Source organism: Coregonus clupeaformis, chromosome 35 (assembly GCF_020615455.1).
Source record: "Coregonus clupeaformis isolate EN_2021a chromosome 35, ASM2061545v1, whole genome shotgun sequence".
Classification (NCBI taxonomy): Eukaryota; Metazoa; Chordata; class Actinopteri; order Salmoniformes; family Salmonidae; genus Coregonus; species Coregonus clupeaformis.
The window spans coordinates 9,884,699-9,906,478 of NC_059226.1; the positions used below are offsets into that span (position 1 = coordinate 9,884,699).

General features: G+C 39.2%; 6 protein-coding genes and 2 pseudogenes across 6 annotated transcripts in view; 4 read left to right on the plus strand and 4 right to left on the minus strand.

The window, feature by feature from the left end:
• Nucleotides 1-21,780, minus strand: part of LOC121550482 (hemoglobin subunit beta-like) — a 47,272-nt gene that overhangs the window by 10,511 nt on the left and 14,981 nt on the right. The gene's annotated exons all lie outside the window — the stretch shown is intronic.
• On the plus strand, nt 5,474-6,423 carry LOC121550451 (hemoglobin subunit beta). The gene is made up of 3 exons (XM_041862720.2): nt 5,474-5,608; nt 5,848-6,070; nt 6,180-6,423. The coding sequence occupies exons 1-3, from the start codon at nt 5,517-5,519 to the stop codon at nt 6,306-6,308; spliced, it is 444 nt and encodes a 147-aa protein (XP_041718654.1). The 5' UTR covers nt 5,474-5,516; the 3' UTR covers nt 6,309-6,423.
• Nucleotides 8,255-9,092, minus strand: LOC121550525 (hemoglobin embryonic subunit alpha-like). The gene is made up of 3 exons (XM_041862812.2): nt 8,962-9,092; nt 8,646-8,853; nt 8,255-8,459 (listed from the first exon to the last, which is right to left on the minus strand). Exons 1-3 carry the CDS (start codon nt 9,054-9,056, stop codon nt 8,331-8,333), a joined length of 432 nt encoding a protein of 143 aa, XP_041718746.1. The 5' UTR covers nt 9,057-9,092; the 3' UTR covers nt 8,255-8,330.
• Nucleotides 10,354-11,302, plus strand: LOC121550465 (annotated as a pseudogene).
• Nucleotides 13,213-13,951, minus strand: LOC121550835 (annotated as a pseudogene).
• Nucleotides 15,232-16,166, plus strand: LOC121550833 (hemoglobin subunit beta-like). Its single transcript, XM_041863201.2, has 3 exons — nt 15,232-15,347; nt 15,618-15,840; nt 15,934-16,166. The coding sequence occupies exons 1-3, from the start codon at nt 15,256-15,258 to the stop codon at nt 16,060-16,062; spliced, it is 444 nt and encodes a 147-aa protein (XP_041719135.1). The 5' UTR covers nt 15,232-15,255; the 3' UTR covers nt 16,063-16,166.
• On the minus strand, nt 17,402-18,554 carry LOC121550834 (hemoglobin embryonic subunit alpha-like). The gene is made up of 3 exons (XM_041863202.1): nt 18,129-18,554; nt 17,821-18,028; nt 17,402-17,663 (listed from the first exon to the last, which is right to left on the minus strand). The coding sequence occupies exons 1-3, from the start codon at nt 18,221-18,223 to the stop codon at nt 17,535-17,537; spliced, it is 432 nt and encodes a 143-aa protein (XP_041719136.1). The 5' UTR covers nt 18,224-18,554; the 3' UTR covers nt 17,402-17,534.
• Nucleotides 20,257-21,327, plus strand: LOC121550836 (hemoglobin subunit beta-like). Its single transcript, XM_041863205.2, has 3 exons — nt 20,257-20,507; nt 20,664-20,886; nt 21,040-21,327. The coding sequence occupies exons 1-3, from the start codon at nt 20,416-20,418 to the stop codon at nt 21,166-21,168; spliced, it is 444 nt and encodes a 147-aa protein (XP_041719139.1). The 5' UTR covers nt 20,257-20,415; the 3' UTR covers nt 21,169-21,327.

Sequence of the window (21,780 nt, forward strand, 5' to 3'; positions counted from 1 at the left end):
AGTTGAAAGTCCATGTTGCCCAGCGACAGCCCCAAAACATCACTGCTCTAGAGAAGATCTGCATGGAGGAATGGGCCAAAATACCAGCAACAGTGTGTGAAGACCTTGTGAAGACTTACAGAAATCGTTTGACCTGTGTCATTGCCAACAAAGGGTATATAACAAAGTATTGACAAACTTTTGTCATTGACCAAATACTTATTTTCCACCATAATTTGCAAATAAATTCATTAAAAATCCTACAATGTGATTTTGTGGATTTTTTTTTCTCATTTTGTCTGTCATAGTTGACGTGTACCTATGATGAAAATTACAGGCCTCTCTCATCTTTTTAAGTGGGAGAACTTGCACAATTGGTGGCTGACTAAATACTTTTTTCCCCCACTGTATATACACTGCTCAAAAAAATAAAGGGAACACTTAAACAACACATCCTAGATCTGAATGAATGAAATAATCTTATTAAATACTTTTTTCTTTACATAGTTGAATGTGCTGACAACAAAATCACACAAAAATTATCAATGGAAATCAAATTTATCAACCCATGGAGGTCTGGATTTGGAGTCACCCTCAAAATTAAAGTGGAAAACCACACTACAGGCTGATCCAACTTTGATGTAATGTCCTTAAAACAAGTCAAAATGAGGCTCAGTAGTGTGTGTGGCCTCCACGTGCCTGTATGACCTCCCTACAATGCCTGGGCATGCTCCTGATGAGGTGGCGGATGGTCTCCTGAGGGATCTCCTCCCAGACCTGGACAGTCTGTGGTGCAACGTGGCGTTGGTGGATGGAGCGAGACATGATGTCCCAGATGTGCTCAATTGGATTCAGGTCTGGGGAACGGGCGGGCCAGTCCATAGCATCAATGCCTTCCTCTTGCAGGAACTGCTGACACACTCCAGCCACATGAGGTCTAGCATTGTCTTGCATTAGGAGGAACCCAGGGCCAACCGCACCAGCATATGGTCTCATAAGGGGTCTGATGATCTCATCTCGGTACCTAATGGCAGTCAGGCTACCTCTGGCGAGCACATGGAGGGCTGTGTGGCCCCCCAAAGAAATGCCACCCCACACCATGACTGACCCACCGCCAAACCGGTCATGCTGGAGGATGTTGCAGGCAGCAGAACGTTCTCCACGGCGTCTCCAGACTCTGTCACGTCTGTCACGTGCTCAGTGTGAACCTGCTTTCATCTGTGAAGAGCACAGGGCGCCAGTGGCGAATTTGCCAATCTTGGTGTTCTCTGGCAAATGCCAAACGTCCTGCACAGTGTTGGGCTGTAAGCACAACCCCCACCTGTGGACGTCGGGCCCTCATACCACCCTCATGGAGTCTGTTTCTGACCGTCTGAGCAGACACATGCACATTTGTGGCCTGCTGGAGGTCATTTTGCAGGGCTCTGGCAGTGCTCCTCCTGCTCCTCCTTGCACAATGGCGGAGGTAGCGGTCCTGCTGCTGGGTTGTTGCCCTCCTACGGCCTCCTCCACGTCTCCTGATGTACTGGCCTGTCTCCTGGTAGCGCCTCCATGCTCTGGACACTACGCTGACAGACACAGCAAACCTTCTTGCCACAGCTCGCATTGATGTGCCATCCTGGATGAGCTGCACTACCTGAGCCACTTGAGTGGGTTGTAGACTCCGTCTCATGCTACCACTAGAGTGAAAGCACCGCCTGCATTCAAAAGTGTCCAAAACATCAGCCAGGAAGCATAGGAACTGAGAAGTGGTCTGTGGTCACCACCTGCAAAACCAGTCCTTTATTGGGGGTGTCTTGCTAATTGCCTATAATTTCCCCCTGTTGTCTATTCCATTTGCACAACAGCATGTGAAATGTATTGTCAATCAGTGTTGCTTCCTAAGTGGACAGTTTGATTTCACAGAAGTGTGATTGATTGGAGTTACATTGTGTTGTTTAAGTGTTCCCTTTATTTTTTTTGAGAAGTGTATTTCCCTTCATTACTTTCCAACCCCACCACCCCTACGCCAATTGGAGTAAGCTAGTGAACAACAACGCTTAGGCCTCTACTTCCAGCCCATACATACTATATACATTTCATGGACACAGTCAAATTCTACAATAAATATATTTTGTTTGTTTTTACTCCTGAACTTCCTCCGATCATTTTCATGATGTCCATCTGGTTTGCTTCTAAATGCCATATTTTTCTAACTGTGCTCTTTCACAAAAGCTCTTAACCTATAACCTATATACTTATTATGGACACAGTATGCTTTACATTAGTTATCTTGTTGTTATTAGTTGTTGTTATTAGTCCCATCCTTCAGCTCCATTCAACACCTCCCATCTATCTCTTAACACCATCCATATTGGATTTCTATTTGCCATATATTTTTCAACTGTACTGTGATGTTTTACAAAAGTTCTGAACCTTTCTATTCTCATTGTTTCTACAGATCATAAATTGAAAATAAACATTTTTGTTAAAAGTATTATTACCCCCAATCCCTAGGCCCCCGAGAGGCCAGGACCCATCCATCGAAAACAGCACACAGTGCCACCCACAAAACAGAAGCAGGTCAACCGCCAAAAGCATTTCCAATGCTCTCACCTCAATATATATATATATATCTATTAAAAAATATATATCCATTCAAATATCTTGCGTATCTTATTTTCCTTCATTAATGATTAATATGCATAATAATGTTGGCAGTTCATGCGTAGGATTTTAACCTATAACCCGGATTGCCATTGTATTACATTACATTTTTGACAAGCAATTATTATTTTAGCAAACAATTATTGTGGTTCATCCTATATTCTCCTTAACATCCTTACCCCCTTACAACAGATGTGGGATAAACATACATACTCTAACACACTCAACCCCTTTCCTCCACAATCAACCATAAGATCAGATGCTCAACGGTTGTTACATCCCAGAGCCCAACTCTAGAAAGGACCTGATTTACGAATGCATATACAGTTACAGCTGTTTGAGAAAGCATGCAAGATTGAGCAAAAATGGACAACAATGTGAGATCTGATTTATCTATTTAATCTATGTCAAGTCCTAGGTGATGGAGATCAGATCCACCCTCTTCACCTGAGACACAAACACTCTGGTACCCCGTTTTTCCCAAGCATCTCCATACAGTCAGACCTTTGATTATTTTGTGCCACTTGGGCCACAATAATAAGCCCCCTCTTTGATTGTCCAAGTGTGACCCCCTCCCCATGGGTTACTGCAGCCAGTGTTGCCAGCACTGCCACTACCTGGGTGGGGGTACCCCACCGGAATCCCCACCGGCTAGTGGCTAGGTACAAGGTCATCAAGGTTCTCATTAGCAGCTTTGAGAATTTCCTTGTGTATTATGCTCTCCCATCAGGGGGCTCTGGCTTTGTAGGACCAACCCTGCCAGGCAGGCTCAGAATCTTGAGGGGGCGGTGCTGCTATTGTTCTGTTTAGGTTGCATATAGGCAACTCACAGCAGGTCCATAAAATAGATGGGGACTTCTCTTTGGGGTATGGGTCACTCAGGTGGGTGTCTAGGATATAATGTTAGCTAAATGTAGTAATTAATAAATTGCCTAAATATCTTTAAATTGACTATTCTATAAACTGTCTTGTGCAAGTTTTATTAACTTCCAGTGTAATGAGAGCGACTTCATTAAAGTGCTATGTCACACCTGACAGATTTCTGCCTGCTTGAACGCCAATAACTTAGATACACATGAAAACATGAAATGACCCGGGAAATCGATAGAACATCACTCAGAGATGCACCAAAACGAAATAACATTCAAAATGGGTGAACCTTTCCTTTAAATAGTATGTGAAATTAGTTGCTCTTATAATAACAATAAAGCATTATCTATTGTACTTTTACAGACTAGCTCTCCAATTGGGTGAATATGTCTTGAGGGCTTCCACCATGCTTCTGCCATTTTAAATTAGGCCTAGTCAAAGTAGTCAACTGGGTGGGAATTCCTATGGGTTGTAGCCTCAATGGCGCTGCTGTCGCAGACGCTATGATGGCACAGATATGAAGATGAGTCCTCTATCTATCTCTATGAGTGTGCCTCTTTGATAACGCCATGGTATGTTTGGGTATCACTTACATGAAAGGTTGAGAGTGCCCTCTGCTGGATATTTGATTGAGGGGGGAAATTATCCAAGAACTGCGTCCAATAAAAAGAAAGTGCAACAAAGTGCCATATAGTAACAGCAGATTTGTAACAGGAATACCTAATTGGCTGTATTGTACACATTTCTGACCATTTTCCAACTCTACTAATTTGGGACTCAATAGGCCTATGACAAACATGAAACGTGGCGTATTGGCTATTGAAGATCATTATTGTCAGTTTGCACGTGCCCACACACTCATTTCAATAACCGTCCTTTATTGAAATGAGAGTATTCGTAAATATACATAGGCCTATACCCTACAGGCCCAATATGCCCAACTCCAAATCCTCCATGCCAGTGTGTGGTCTATAACGATATGTTGCTATGAGTTAAAAGGAAGATTAAAATAAAGCTTCAATAGCAAATCATATTCAAGTGAGTGTGGTACTTGGGGCCCTTGTTAAGGTCAATGGCATCATGAACTTTACCAAGTACCAGGACATTTTAGCCTGGTTGCCTCTGCCAAGAGGCTGACATTTGGCCGCAAGTGGATCTTCCAGCAAGACAATAACCCCAAGCACACATCAAAATTCACAAAGAAATTGTCAATTGACCACAAAATCAACATTTTGCAATGGCCATCTCAGTCTTGGGACTTGAACCCCATTGAAAACCTGTGGTTTGAATTAAAGAGGGCAGTCCAGTCCATAAGAGCAGATGAAGGATATCAATGATCTGGAAAGAGTCTATATGGAGGAATGGTCTAAGATCCCTCCCAATGTGTTTTCCATTCTCATTAAACATTTGAGAAAAAGGTTAATTGTCGCTATCGTCGGAAGGGAAGGGTGCTGCGGTATTGAAAATAGGGGTGCCAATAAATTTGACCCCTAGATTTTAGATTTTTTGAATAACTTGTTAAACAAAATCGCTTTCTCTGAGCAATTCTATTAGTAAACCTATAAAATAATAGAATTGTCCAATTCATTTTAGCATACAATATAGCTCTGTATTTGTATTATTTATTTTATACAGTATTTTGTGCTCATCTTTATCAAATCAAATCAAATTGTATTTGTCACATGCGCAGAATACAACAGGTGTTGACTTTACCGTGAAATGCTTACCTATGAGCCCTTTCCCAACAATGCAGAGTTAAAAAGTAAGAAAAATGGGTGCCAATAATTTTGGACCTGAGTGTATATTATCAAAAGTAAACCTTTCCATTCACATTATATTATCTCAGTAAAATCTGTGACGCTTGGCTTTACAACCTACTACCATGACCCCACCCATCGCTGTCTTTAGGGAGGAGTGTTCCGGTAGGCTACTTTAAAAACGGTGCTCAAACAAAGGATAAGTGCATAGGATTCCTTAACCTCCATTAAGAACCCTGTCAAAGCAACCTCATAGCCAGCAACATGGTTGAGTGGACAGACTTTGAGCGCGCCACAATCCAAAGCATCTTCTCGAAGATGGACTACGATGACGTGGGCCCCGCGGCTCTTTCCAGGTAAGCTACCCTTTATACCCTATTTGATGTCAGCGTTATGGTGCCTTAAACATTGTTGCCTACAAATTACTGGAATTAGTCATGTTGTTATCAGATTCTTTCGCTTGTTATAACGCTTTTCAAGACGGGTTCTTATTTGACACATGCACGTAATTTTCGCGTAATGGACATCTCCAAACGACAAAATAATTGATTTCTGTAAGTTGAGTGTGATTCTTGACTGTTTATTATTTCTACAGGTGTCTGGTCGTGTACCCCTGGACCCAGAGGTATTTCGGTAACTTCGGAAACCTGTACAACGCCGCTGCCATCCAGGGAAACCCCAAGGTCGCCGCTCACGGAAAGACCGTCTTGCACGGACTGGACCGGGCTGTCAAGAACATGGATGACATCAAGGCCACCTACGCCGAGCTGAGTGTGCTGCACTCCGAGAAACTGCACGTAGATCCCGACAACTTCAGGGTAAATGAGTTGTCCTTTTATACTTCACAAGGTCATATTCTACTTGCCTATCTCAATGCTGCGCCAGAATGCATTTTCTTACATGTCCATTTTCTCCTTTCTTTTGCAGCTGCTGGCTGACTGCCTGACTATTGTCGTTGCTGCGAGGATGGGTGCTGACTTCACCGCTGATGTCCAGGGCGCTTTCCAGAAGTTCCTGGCCGTCGTGGTGAGCTCCCTGGGCAGACAGTACCACTAGAGCCCCTCCGCTCAGAGACCGACGACCATCAGAGTACCAACAAGCGCTGATCATTTGTTTAGAGGCACATGTTGTTCCTTCTACTAAAGCAAATAAAATCTTCCGCAAAAGAATATTTTTTATCTGTGCCTTATTTTTGTTGCATGAACATCAATATGGTGGCACATATGGTAGACTAATGCAATATGAGCTAAGTGTGTAAATATTGCCACCTTGTTATCAGATATTGATAATGAGCGATATATACAAATATTTGGCAAATAACTAAAATATTTTCCAATTAACCACGCTGACATGTTACATTAGCTGTGCACGAACAAACCAATGCATATAATAAATACAACCTTGTGTTTAATGGTGCAGAATGGATACAATGCGTTAAATGATATCAGGACTGCAATGATTAATTCCTGTTTAAACACACACAATCATCTAATTCATAAAAGTAAACAGAACTTTTCATAACAGATCTGGTATTCTATGTTAGGTTAATGGATTAGTGTGGCAAGGAATTGTTGAGTGATCAAGAGTTTAAACCTAGACTCCCTAGTTGCTACATATATATTTTTTTGAATTAATAATATTTACCCATTGATTCTTAAAGAATATGACTTGTATATGCCTCATGAGCTCAGTTCAACTGTCGTACCCCATCAGAACCCAAAATACAGGCCTAAGCTTGTTTTATGCTTTTACTCTGTTTGTAAACAAAGTAAATGTAAACAAACACTGTATTGCCTCAAAACATGGTTAAAACTATAATTTTTATATCATGGATGGGCAGTCCTTGCATCCATAGCTCTGTCTATGCATTTGAGAGTGGTTAGATTTCTCCAGGCCCATCCCTCAGTTTTTTACCAAAACAGATCGTGACCGCTTTGTTATTGTTTCAATTAAGGATTCTAGCTTTAACCAGATCAACATGAGATACATTTTTATTTATTAATAACAATAAATCAGTTAGTGAAAAGAACCCTATAAAATACAAAATACATTTATCAGAACCATGATAACTTTACAAAAAGTGTTCAGATAGGAATCTATTCAAGTCATTGTGTATTTCATTTTACATCATTTATAAATGCAACATGTAACTTTTCACATTTTATGAAAACTTAACCACATTGGTTTATCAAAATACATTAATAATATGTTACAATTATAGCATGATCAGCAAAACCATTAGGCTATGTTTTATACGTTTTATACGTTTTTATGTGTATAGAGTTTAGGAATGTTATTAATAAATAATATAAATCCATTCATAATATATATATACATATATATGAGTCCTTAATTAGCCTAATTATCTAATTAAGCAATAAGGCCCGAGGGGGGGTATATGGGACCACCCATACGTAAAAATGTATGCACACATGACCGTAAGTCGCTTTGGATAAAAGCGTCTGCTAAATGGTATATTATATTATTATATTATTATAATTAGAGCAGTAAAAATACATGTTTTGTCTTACCCATGGTATACAGTCTGATATACCACGGCTTTCAGCCAATCAGCATTCAGGGCTCGAACCACCCAGTTTATAATATATATTATTTTGTTATGTCAAATCCTTTTTTCCATTTTGTTTATGTGGTCCTATGTCAAATAGTTTGTTCAATCTCGTTCATCAATAGCAAGTTCTAAGCGAGCCATTTGATTCATCTATAGGCTAGTATTTCAACTTTGTTCCTCTTCTCGATTTTTTTCTTTTTACTTTTTTAACTTTTACTGCTAACTTCTCTGAGGACAGATTTTTGTGGCAATGTTTTGTATATAGTCTCCATTTTCTTTATGATTACCTTTTTGAGTTTCAATGTCTTTCAGCCTTGCAAACAGCAACGTATTTCATCATATCAGGTCCTGTGCTCTACAGCACGACTCATTAAAAACCAAAGTAAAGACCAAAAAACATAAATATGTGCGTTTGAACATTTAATTATATTTTAGATCAATACAGAGCTGAGCACAGTGCTGATCAATGCTGCAATCCGTCTGGTCTGATGCCTTCTGCCCACAGTTTATCGGTACTTCTCAGACAGAGCCCGGCCCACGGCGGCCAGGAACTTGTCCATGGCCACATGAGCTTCGGGATTGAAGTCATCCGGGAACAAGATAGCCAGCACCACCAAGATGTTGTGGGACAAGATCTACAGGACGAAAGGAATGGAAATTAGTACGCTACATGTTTTAATAGGCTATTTTATTTAATAAGCAATGTTGTCCATTTTACTGTAAAGAGTACCCGATATGTTTTTAATGCATTTTAACTATACATTTTGATTTGGTGTCAACGCTAAACAAATTATTATAAATAATGCTGTGACTGTCCTGACCTTGAAGTTGGCGGGATCGATACGCAGCGTGAAGGCATGCAGCTCGCTGAGGGTGAGGAGACCTGCGGTGAGGTCGTCGATGCTGGCCACGGCTAAACTGATGCCTCCCATGACGGTCCCACCGTGCTTCCTGACTGGGGCAGAGCCGGGGCTCAGGTCCTTCCAGTGGGAGAAGTAGGTCTTGGTCTGGGGGTACACCACCAGCGTCCTACACGGGAAGAAAAAGACATGTCAAGAAAGATGGAACGCTAACACCAAATAGTCTACATTTTTACTTCAAAAACAGCTATAAAATTAGCAGCAAGATATCCATTACCTAGACAGAGCATCGCATCCGATGTCCTCAGCCTTGCCGGCCACCTTGGCCCAGAAGGCCTTGACCATTGCCTTGTCCTTAGCGGTGAGACTCATGATTGTCGTTAAAGACGATGCTGAAGTAAAAGTTCAGTGATGAGCTCTTACAAACGAAGCCTTTTTATATTAGCCGCGAGCCCCACCCAATGCAGCCCCACCTCCAAGATACACAAGATGCAACATGCCTTTTGTTAATTTTCAATAGGCACAATGCCTCACAAGTTATTTCTTTATTTGCTTGTTTTACTGAACAAAAACACAAGTTGGTACAGTCCTCCATACAAGACTTACAAAGACATTGTTAGCACCTTGTGAGCAACACACAATATCAAACACAAAACACACAGGGTAGAGATGGATAAAAATTATGAAAAAAAAGAAGAAATACATGATTATCACAGTCATTGAAGTCCACAAAGATATTTAGTATTAGAGATGTGTTGAGAGTTTTTTTTATGCTGGTAGTTTTCACAAGGGAGTTAGTCATATATATATTTTAATTTAATACAAAATAATTCAATATTAGTTTATTTATTTATTTATCCCTCTGGCTTTATGGTATTTACCCAAAAAATAGAAAAGTCTAATTGTATTGTCAATGGCTAAATTGCCTGTATCATGAGTAAGAAATAGAAGCCTGTACTCAGAAATATGGAAAAGTTAAGACAAGTTTAACGGTAGAGATTGTTCCAAAATAGATTGGAATAGTGCAATTATAAAAATGAATATTATATGGATTCGAGCTTACTAGCACAGAATAAACATAGAGGTGAAATATCAATTAATTTGTTTAGAAATGTATTACAAGGATAAAAATGATGTAATATCTTAGTAGGCTATGTAGTATATCTTAGTAATATATTAATATCGTAGTTATATCTTAGTAATATCTGACTATAGGCATACACAGAGTTAGTTGAAAACTGTTTCTCAGACAAAGTCATTGAATCCCCACCAAGTGTAATTGATGTGCAATAGGTCTATCACTTCAGATAGTAGGCATATTACACATTTTTTGCATATGTTTAGAACTGTATATTTCCCCACTATTTTTGGCTTATTTTTTGTTAATATTTCAAATAATGTTAATGTAATAATTGTTATGTAACCTAATACTTTAATTAATGATTTCATAATTTATTTTAGGACAGTATATTCTTGTCAAATTGCTTTTAAACATATATGGTAAACAGTAAACCTTCACATTATTATCTCAGTAAAATCTGTGACTCTTGGCTTATACAGCCCCCTACCATGACCCCACCCATCGCTGTCTTTGGGGAGGAGCGTTCCGATCCTTTTAAAAACGCTGCTCAAACGAAGACCAAGTGTATATGATTCCTTAGCCTCTGTGAAAGAAACTTCAACAGCTAGCAACATGGTTGAGTGGACAGACTTTGAGCGCGCCACCATTCAGAGCATCTTCGGGAAGATGGACTACGATGACGTGGGCCCCGCGGCTCTTTCCAGGTAGGCTACAACTTTTATACCTTACACGTATTTGATTTCAGAATGATGGTGCGTTTAACACTGTGGTCTACAAATTATTGGAATTAGTCATGTTATTATCAGATTAGTATGCGCTTGTTATTTTGATTTTCAAGAGGGATTCGTATTTGAGACAGGTGTGTAATTAACGCATAATTGACATCTCCAAATGACACATTAATTGATTTCCGTAAATTGTGTGTATGCAGACATCACGTTTGTGTAATTATTGACTGTTTATTATTTCTACAGGTGTCTGGTTGTGTACCCCTGGACCCAGAGGTATTTCGGTAACTTCGGAAACCTGTACAACGCCGCTGCCATCCAGGGAAACCCCAAGGTAGCCGCTCACGGAAAGACCGTCTTGCACGGACTGGACCGGGCTGTCAAGAACATGGATGACATCAAGGCCACCTACGCCGAGCTGAGTGTGCTGCACTCCGAGAAACTGCACGTAGATCCCGACAACTTCAGGGTAAATGAGTTGTCCTTTTATACTTCACAAGGTCATATTCTACTTGCCTATCTTCAATGCTGCGCCTGATGTCCATTTTCTCCTTTCTTTTGCAGCTGCTGGCTGACTGCCTGACTATTGTCGTTGCTGCGAGGATGGGTGCTGACTTCACCGCTGATGTCCAGGGCGCTTTCCAGAAGTTCCTGGCCGTCGTGGTGAGCTCCCCTGGGCAGACAGTACCACTAGAGCCCCTCCGCTCAGAGACCGACGACCATCAGAGTACCAACAAGCGCTGATCATTTGTTTAGAGGCACATGTTGTTCCTTCTACTAAAGCAAATAAAATCTTCCGCAAAAGAATATTTTTTATCTGTGTCTTATTTTTCTTGCATGAACATCAATATGGTGGCACATATGGTAGACTAATGGATCAATATGAGCTAAGTGTGTAAATATTGCCACCTTGTTATCAGATATTGATAATGAGCGATATATACAAATATTTGGCAAATAACTAACAATATTTTCCAATTAACCACGTGACATGTTACATTAGCTGTGCACGAGCAAACCAATGCATATAATAAATACAACCTTGTGTTTAACGGTGCAGAATGGATACAATGAGTTAAATGATATCAGGGCTGCAATGATTAATTCCTGTTTAAACACACACAATCGTCTATTCATAAAAGTAAACAGAACTTTTCATAACAGATCTGGTATTCTATGTTAGGTTAATGGATTAGTGTGGCAAGGAATTGTTGAGTGATCAAGAGTTTAAACCTAGACTCCCTAGTTGCTACATATATATTTTTTTGAATTAATAATATTTACCCATTGATTCTTAAAGAATATGACTTGTATATGCCTCATGAGCTCAGTTCAACTGTCGTACCCCATCAGAACCCAAAATACAGGCCTAAGCTTGTTTTATGCTTTTACTCTGTTTGTAAACAAAGTAAATGTAAACAAACACTGTATTGCCTCAAAACATGGTTAAAACTATAATTTTTATATCATGGATGGGCAGTCCTTGCATCCATAGCTCTGTCTATGCATTTGAGAGTGGTTAGATTTCTCCAGGCCCATCCTCAGTTTTTTACCAAAACAGATCGTGACCGCTTTGTTATTGTTTCAATTAAGGATTCTAGCTTTAACCAGATCAACATGAGATACATTTTTATTTATTAATAACAATAAATCAGTTAGTGAAAAGAACCCTATAAAATACAAAATACATTTATCAGAACCATGATAACTTTACAAAAAGTGTTCAGATAGGAATCTATTCAAGTCATTGTGTATTTCATTTTACATCATTTATAAATGCAACATGTAACTTTTCACATTTTATGAAAACTTAACCACATTGGTTTATCAAAATACATTAATAATATGTTACAATTATAGCATGATCAGCAAAACCATTAGGCTATGTTTTATACGTTTTATACGTTTTTATGTGTATAGAGTTTAGGAATGTTATTAATAAATAATATAAATCCATTCATAATATATATATACATATATATGAGTCCTTAATTAGCCTAATTATCTAATTAACAATAAGGCCCGAGGGGGGTATATGGGACCACCCATACGTAAAAATGTATGCACACATGACCGTAAGTCGCTTTGGATAAAAGCGTCTGCTAAATGGTATATTATATTATTATATTATTATAATTAGAGCAGTAAAAATACATGTTTTGTCTTACCCATGGTATACAGTCTGATATACCACGGCTTTCAGCCAATCAGCATTCAGGGCTCGAACCACCCAGTTTATAATATATATTATTTTGTTATGTCAAATCCTTTTTTTCCATTTTGTTTATGTGGTCCTATGTCAAATAGTTTGTTCAATCTCGTTCATCAATAGCAAGTTCTAAGCGAGCCATTTGATTCATCTATAGGCTAGTATTTCAACTTTGTTCCTCTTCTCGATTTTTTTTTCTTTTTACTTTTTTTAACTTTTACTGCCAACTTCTCTGAGGACAGATTTTTGTGGCAATGTTTTGTATATAGTCTCCATTTTCTTTATGATTACCTTTTTGAGTTTCAATGTCTTTCAGCCTTGCAAACAGCAACGTATTTCATCATATCAGGTCCTGTGCTCTACAGCACGACTCATTAAAAACCAAAGTAAAGACCAAAAACATAAATATGTGCGTTTGAACATTTAATTATATTTTTAGATCAATACAGAGCTGAGCACAGTGCTGATCAATGCTGCAATCCGTCTGGTCTGATGCCTTCTGCCCACAGTTTATCGGTACTTCTCAGACAGAGCCCGGCCCACGGCGGCCAGGAACTTGTCCATGGCCACACGAGCTTCGGATTGAAGTCATCCGGGAACAAGATAGCCAGCACCACCAAGATGTTGTGGGACAAGATCTACAGGACGAAAGGAATGGAAATTAGTACGCTACATGTTTTAATAGGCTATTTTATTTAATAAGCAATGTTGTCCATTTTACTGCAAAGAGTACCCGATATGTTTTTAATGCATTTTAACTATACATTTTGATTTGGTGTCAACGCTAAACAAATTATTATAAATAATGCTGTGACTGTCCTGACCTTGAAGTTGGCGGGATCGATACGCAGCGTGAAGGCATGCAGCTCGCTGAGGGTGAGGAGACCTGCGGTGAGGTCGTCGATGCTGGCCACGGCTAAACTGATGCCTCCCATGACGGTCCCACCGTGCTTCCTGACTGGGGCAGAGCCGGGGCTCAGGTCCTTCCAGTGGGAGAAGTAGGTCTTGGTCTGGGGGTACACCACCAGCGTCCTACACGGGAAGAAAAAGACATGTCAAGAAAGATGGAACGCTAACACCAAATAGTCTACATTTTTACTTCAAAAACAGCTATAAAATTAGCAGCAAGATATCCATTACCTAGACAGAGCATCGCATCCGATGTCCTCAGCCTTGCCGGCCACCTTGGCCCAGAAGGCCTTGACCATTGCCTTGTCCTTAGCGGTGAGACTCATGATTGTCGTTAAAGACGATGCTGAAGTAAAAGTTCAGTGATGAGCTCTACAAACGAAGCCTTTTTATATTAGCCGTGAGCCCCACCCAATGCAGCCCCACCTCCAAGATACACAAGATGCAACATGCCTTTTGTTAATTTTCAATAGGCACAATGCCTCACAAGTTATTTCTTTATTTGCTTGTTTTACTGAACAAAACACAAGTTGGTACAGTCCTCCATACAAGACTTACAAAGACATTGTTAGCACCTTGTGAGCAACACACAATATCAAACACAAAACACACAGGGTAGAGATGGATAAAAATTATGAAAAAAAAGAAGAAATACATGATTATCACAGTCATTGAAGTCCACAAAGATATTTAGTATTAGAGATGTGTTGAGAGTTTTTTTTATGCTGGTAGTTTTCACAAGGGAGTTAGTCATATATATATTTTAATTTAATACAAAATAATTCAATATTAGTTTATTTATTTATTTATCCCTCTGGCTTTATGGTATTTACCCAAAAAATAGAAAAGTCTAATTGTATTGTCAATGGCTAAATTGCCTGTATCATGAGTAAGAAATAGAAGCCTGTACTCAGAAATATGGAAAAGTTAAGACAAGTTTAACGGTAGAGATTGTTCCAAAATAGATTGGAATAGTGCAATTATAAAAATGAATATTATATGGATTCGAGCTTACTAGCACAGAATAAACATAGAGGTGAAATATCAATTAATTTGTTTAGAAATGTATTACAAGGATAAAAATGATGTAATATCTTAGTAGGCTATGTAGTATATCTTAGTAATATATTAATATCGTAGTTATATCTTAGTAATATCTGACTATAGGCATACACAGAGTTAGTTGAAAACTGTTTCTCAGACAAAGTCATTGAATCCCCACCAAGTGTAATTGATGTGCAATAGGTCTATCACTTCAGATAGTAGGCATATTACACATTTTTTGCATATGTTTAGAACTGTATATTTCCCCACTATTTTTGGCTTATTTTTGTTAATATTTCAAATAATGTTAATGTAATAATTGTTATGTAACCTAATACTTTAATTAATGATTTCATAATTTATTTTAGGACAGTATATTCTTGTCAAATTGCTTTTAAACATATATGGTAAACAGTAAACCTTCACATTATTATCTCAGTAAAATCTGTGACTCTTGGCTTATACAGCCCCCTACCATGACCCCACCCATCGCTGTCTTTGGGGAGGAGCGTTCCGATCCTTTTAAAAACGCTGCTCAAACGAAGACCAAGTGTATATGATTCCTTAGCCTCTGTGAAAGAAACTTCAACAGCTAGCAACATGGTTGAGTGGACAGACTTTGAGCGCGCCACCATTCAGAGCATCTTCGGGAAGATGGACTACGATGACGTGGGCCCCGCGGCTCTTTCCAGGTAGGCTACAACTTTTATACCTTACACGTATTTGATTTCAGAATGATGGTGCGTTTAACACTGTGGTCTACAAATTATTGGAATTAGTCATGTTATTATCAGATTAGTATGCGCTTGTTATTTTGATTTTCAAGAGGGATTCGTATTTGAGACAGGTGTGTAATTAACGCATAATTGACATCTCCAAATGACACATTAATTGATTTCCGTAAATTGTGTGTATGCAGACATCACGTTTGTGTAATTATTGACTGTTTATTATTTCTACAGGTGTCTGGTTGTGTACCCCTGGACCCAGAGGTATTTCGGTAACTTCGGAAACCTGTACAACGCAGCTGCCATCCAGGGAAACCCCAAGGTAGCCGCTCACGGAAAGACCGTCTTGCACGGACTGGACCGGGCTGTCAAGAACATGGATGACATCAAGGCCACCTACGCTGAGCTTAGCGTGCTGCACTCCGAGAAACTGCACGTAGATCCCGACAACTTCAGGGTAAATTAGTTATAATTTTCTACTTCACACAAGGTCACATTCTACTTGCCTATCTATTACAATAGTGTGTCCATTTTCTCCTTTCTTTTGCAGCTGCTGGCTGACTGCCTGACTATTGTCGTTGCTGCGAGGATGGGTGCTGACTTCACCGCTGATGTCCAGGGCGCTTTCCAGAAGTTCCTGGCCGTCGTGGTGAGCTCCCTGGGCAGACAGTACCACTAGAGCCCCTCCGCTCAGAGACCGACGACCATCAGAGTACCAACAAGCGCTGATCATTTGTTTAGAGGCACATGTTGTTCCTTCTACTAAAGCAAATAAAATCTTCAGCAATTAATATTTTTATCTATGTCTTTTTTTTTCTTGGATGAAGATCAAGATAGTGGCACATATGGTAGACTAATGGATCTAATATGGTAATATGATAGGCTATGGGTGCGAATATTGCAAAAACCTTGTTAACCAGATATGGATCATGTGCAATATATACAAATATTTTGCAAATAATAACAATTTTTATGCAATTAACACGGACATGTTACATTAGCTGTGCATGAGCGAACCAATGCATATAATGAAGACAAACGTGTGTCCAACGATGCAGCATTGATACATTGAGTCAAATGAGAGCAGAGCTTCAATGATGAATTCCTGTTTAATTACACACAATCGTCATTCATAAAGGTTCAACATAACTTTCAGAACAGATCTGTTATTCAATGTTAGGTTGATGTATTAGTGTGGCAAGGAATTGTTGAGTGGTCGAGAGTTTAACCAGATCAAAATGACATACATTTTCATTTATTAATAATAATAAATCAATTGGTCAATAGAACCCTATAAAATGCAAGATACATTTATCAGAGGCACCTCCTGTCATGGGCCAGCTTTGGAACCATGATAACCTTACATAAAGTGTTCAGATAGGAATCTATTTAAGTCATTAATAATAGACTGATTAATCAATTAATTAATCAACCAATATTCTTAAGAAATTAAACAAGATATACTGTGTATTTCATTTTAAATAGTTTAAAATTCGTCATTTAACTGTTGACATTTTATGAAAACTGAACCACATTGATCAGCCAATCAGAATCATTAGGCTGTGTTTTACGTTTTAGTTTTATTTAGGAAATTGAATTTATAGATAATATCTGCTTATAATCCATTCACAATATTAAGAAATAATATGTTGGTAGTCTATCAAATCCTTTTTTCGATGCTGTTTATGTATTTGTATGTCAAATTGTTGGTTCAATCTTGTTTTTCAATAGCAAGTTCGAAGAGGGCTATTTGATTAATCTATTGCCGGTATTTGTACTTTGAGTTCCTCCTCACCCCTTTTATCTTTTTAGGCTACCTACGAAATCTTTACTGCAAACCTCTTAGAGGACTGCTCATGGGCATGCGGCAATGTTTTGCATTGTCTAAATTTTCTTTATGAATACGTTTTTGCATTTCTTCAACATTTGGAGAAATATTTATTTCAGCCTTGCAAATAGCAACGTATTTCATCATATCAAGTCCATGCGCTACAACACAACTCGTTAAAAACCAAAGTAAAGACCAGATAACGTAATTATGTGCGTTTGAACATTTATTCATTTAGAACAAGACAGCGCGTTGAGCACATGTTGCCATATGTCTGGTCTGATGATGCCTTCTCTGCTCACAGCTTATAGGGGGCCCACAGTTTATCTGTACTTTTCGGCCAGAGCCAGGGCCAGGGCGGCCAGGAACTTGTCCACGGACACATGAACCTCTGGGGTGAAGTCAGCGGGGAACAAAATGCCCAGCACCACCAATATGTTGTGGGACAGAATCTACAAGAGGAAATAAATGGAAATTAGATCGTATGCATCTTTAATGTAGGGTATTTTAGCCTATGTTGTCTATTTTACTGTAAAAAGTAGCCTACGGAAATGTTACAAATGCATTTAATTTGGTGTCAACATAAAACAAATATTATGCTGTTCTCACCTTGAAGTTGGCTGGATCTATACGCAGCTGGAAGGCGTGCAGCTCGCTGAGGGTGAGGAGACCTGCGGTGAGGTCGTCGATCTTGGCCACGGCTTCACCGACGCCTCCCATGACAGTCTTACCATGCTTCCTAACCCGAGAAGAACCGGGGCTCAGGTCCGGCCAGTGGGAGAAATATGTCTTGGTTTGGGGGTAAACCACCAGCATTCTGCACGGGAGGAAAAAGACATGTCGATATTTAAGGCTAGCTAACACCAAAATGTATATTCTAAAACAGCAATAGGATAGCAGTTGGATAATTCCATTACCTAGAAAGAGCATCGCATCCGATGTCCTCAGCCTTGCCGGACACCTTGGCCCAGAAGGCCCTGACCACTGCCTTGTCCTTAGCGGTGAGACTCATTGTTGTCTTTAGAGAGGATACTGAAGTAAAAGTTCAGATGAGCTATTTCAAACGAACGCTTTTTATATTAAACAAGCCGCAAGGCACACCCCAGACCCACCTCCAAGATGCGTGCCAACTTGAACGCATTCCAATTTTTGTTGAAACTGGAGTGTTGCCAATTTTCATAGATAACAAGTTGAACAACATGTATAACATGTTTAAGACACTTAGAAATTGAGATGTAAGGGGATGGGCCTCGTTTCCCAGGTGCGATGATCCTACCAGATGCATTGTTATTTACGAGCCAACTTTTTAAGTGCTTGTTGTTTTTCAAACAAGGACGTAGAGAACATTTTCGCTAAGTGCGTCGATACTGATAGGAAGCAGCGCTGCTCTAGGATCAGCTTTCCTCATTTAAATGTTACCTTAATATTATAATTATTTCACAAGAATAATGACGACGGATCAGCTCCTAGAGAGAAATTGCCACCTGCGGCTGTAAATAGGCTATTGATGCTTACCCAATAATAATGCACTAAATTACAGATTGGGCACATCATTGCGCACATGTTGTCACACATCATGAAACACATTGAGACAAAAATTACAGACAGTAGCCTAGTCGCAAAATAGAACTCAATTGATTGAACATTACATTGATTTCAATATGATTTCAATAACCTATATAGGCCCATATAGCCTATGTGTCTTTCAATGCAGTCATCTCGGTTTTCATTTGAAGCATCACTTTATCCTTCACTTGTTTGAAACAGTACTTTGGCAACTTTGTATTTTTAGTCGACTTCGTTCTGAAGTTATCTGCAGTCTCAGTCAGACCGATAGCCTAAACATATTGATTCTATGTTTAGCGGACATCTGGGAATAAAGTGACGCGGAAGAGCAAAAAAAGCATCTAACGATGCACTTTGGCTGCTCTACGAGTGGTCTGGATCACTCGTAGATGTGCTAAGGTTTTCAAGAGCCACGTTACTAACGAAGGCTCTGGGAAACACCTCGGCTACTAAAGATACATCGTAAGAAGGTTCTAACGATGATTTTAACGCTAAGAAGGCTCTGTGAAACAAGGCCCTGTCTAGTTAGTAAAATACCTCATTTTGGCATTGGCAGATTGGGTGAAAAAAATAATACTATAATGTTACCCATTTACTTGGATAACATAATAGTTATCGAATATGAGCTCAGCATGTTTTTTATTAAATTAGTTTTCTAACCTCGTTGTTAGATCGTAAACAAAGTAATAAGTAGGTTGTGGAGAAAGTTCACATGAGGTTAGGAGGTACATGACTTTGCAGATCTTGAATAACCTACATCGAGATCACTCAAACGTTTTTCTTTTGTTACAATCTATAGAAAAGCTTTTGCGTAAAATTACATGAAATGGAGAGAACCTAATTTAATTTAAACATATACTTTGCGACATATTATAGGTATAATTAGTAAAATAACGGATTTCTTCTTCTTTTTTTTCCTATGGTGTAGTTATTTATTTGGCCCTATTTGGGGACAGGCTTATGTATGATAAAGGTTTCATTTGGTGTATTTCTTATTTATTTATTTGATGCATAATGATCGTGCGCAATGGGTAATGATTGGAAAAATACTTTTTTATGACATTATTTGAGCGAGACTGATTTAGATTGACTAAAGTGAATACATTGATTTTTTATCCTGACCCCGCAATTAATTAATATCAAAAAATGATTTACTAATCAGTTAATACCATGTTGCCCAATACATTCAACGTATGGAGATGGTTGTGGCCAAGAAAGTAGGGTGTTTCTAATGGCTTATCAGAACAAGGCAACCAATTGGAGCTTTTACTCAAAGGGTGGAACTCATTCAGAATGTCAAGATAAAACTTGTGCCTATACTTCTACTGATAAACAGCCCTTTAGCTGGGACCCTTGCCGGTGTGAAACTTTTCCATAAGTCGAACTCAGTTGCCGTTTGGGCATTTGGTCGAATTATGATGATATGGTGTTGCTCGATAAGACCAGCTGGCTGGCTAGCCGTTAAGCAATGATAGATTGCCATTAACCTTTTGAGGACCTTTGATGTCGTTTTTGGCATGACTCCTACAAATTTGATTCGTCCACTGGGGCGGAGGGATTACATATAAATGAAAACACCCCAGTGCCGGACACCGACAGATTTTCTCACAGGATCAGAGGACACACAACACCTTGAACATGGTTGACTGGACATTTGAAGAGCGGAAGCACATCATAGAGACCTGGGGCAAAATCAACGTCAAAGTGGTCGGACCCCTTGCTTTGAGAAGGTAGGCTGATAATAATGCAAGTAAATAAAATATATTGATAATATATAATTTGACTTTTCTAGTCTTGTTTTAGATGTGTGCGCAATTCTATGGATTCATTGAATTCAATTGATTAATTTATATGATGTATCTTATAATGTAACTTGTATTTTCCAGGTGTCTTATTGTATATCCATGGACTCAGAGGTACTTTGGAACCTTTGGAGACGTAAACAGCGCAGCGGCTATCATGGGCAATAAAAAAGTTGCCAAGCATGGCATCACTGTACTGAACGGCCTCGAGAGAGCTGTGCAGAATATGGATGACATCAAGAACACCTACGCCGAGCTGAGCGTTCTACATTCTGAGAAACTGCATGTGGATCCCGACAACTTCAGGGTAAGATTTTGGAGCTGAAAAGACATGTAATATGAGTACTAATGGGCGTGCGGAAAACAAATGAACAATATGTTTTTCCTCATTGATTTACATCCAAGAGAATACTGCTGTTGCAAATAAATGACTAACGTTTCAATCGTTTCCTTTTCTCAGCTGTTGGGCGACTGCCTCACCATTGTTCTGGCCTCCCAGATGGGGCGCGCCTTCACGCCGGACATCCAAGCGGCCTGGCAGAAGTTCCTGACCGTGGTCGTCTCTGCGCTGGGCAGACAGTACCACTAGAAACATGTTCTACAGTGGAATATACCGATATATTTTATTATAGAATACATTTTGTATGAATAATAAAATATATTTTTAAGCACACGTCCATACTCTTCACTTTATTCTGTTTGAGCCAAGCCTACTTTAACTTGCCCTTATGCGGTTGGCCTAAGTGAGATTGAGAAGCCTCTCTTTGATGCTGGGTTCACGAGAGAGAGTAGATTGGGTAAAATATCACATGCAGCAACTAGCTCTTATCAATGGAATAATCAATATATTCATCAGTATTATGTTATTATAGCAATTACATAAAAACATTCCTTGTTTGCTAAAACACTACCGTAGGAATAGTAAGGTATTAGAAAATATGTTGCCCAGGTTAACTTTTACTTGCCTTAGGTAGACGAAATTATAGGTGAACGTTGGCATTCAAAAAGGTAAAAAATATTGTGAACATAATAATCATTGACTCACCATTCCTCGTTATCTCTCTAGTGGAGAGAAGTGGAGGTGCTGAGGTTAGAGTAGCCTACACAGTAGTTTCACCAGCGCCACCCTTTGAAAAGCAAGTGAGATATACTTAAATCATACATGTATCCTACAGGGTGCATTAGCTTACCCAAACAGTCA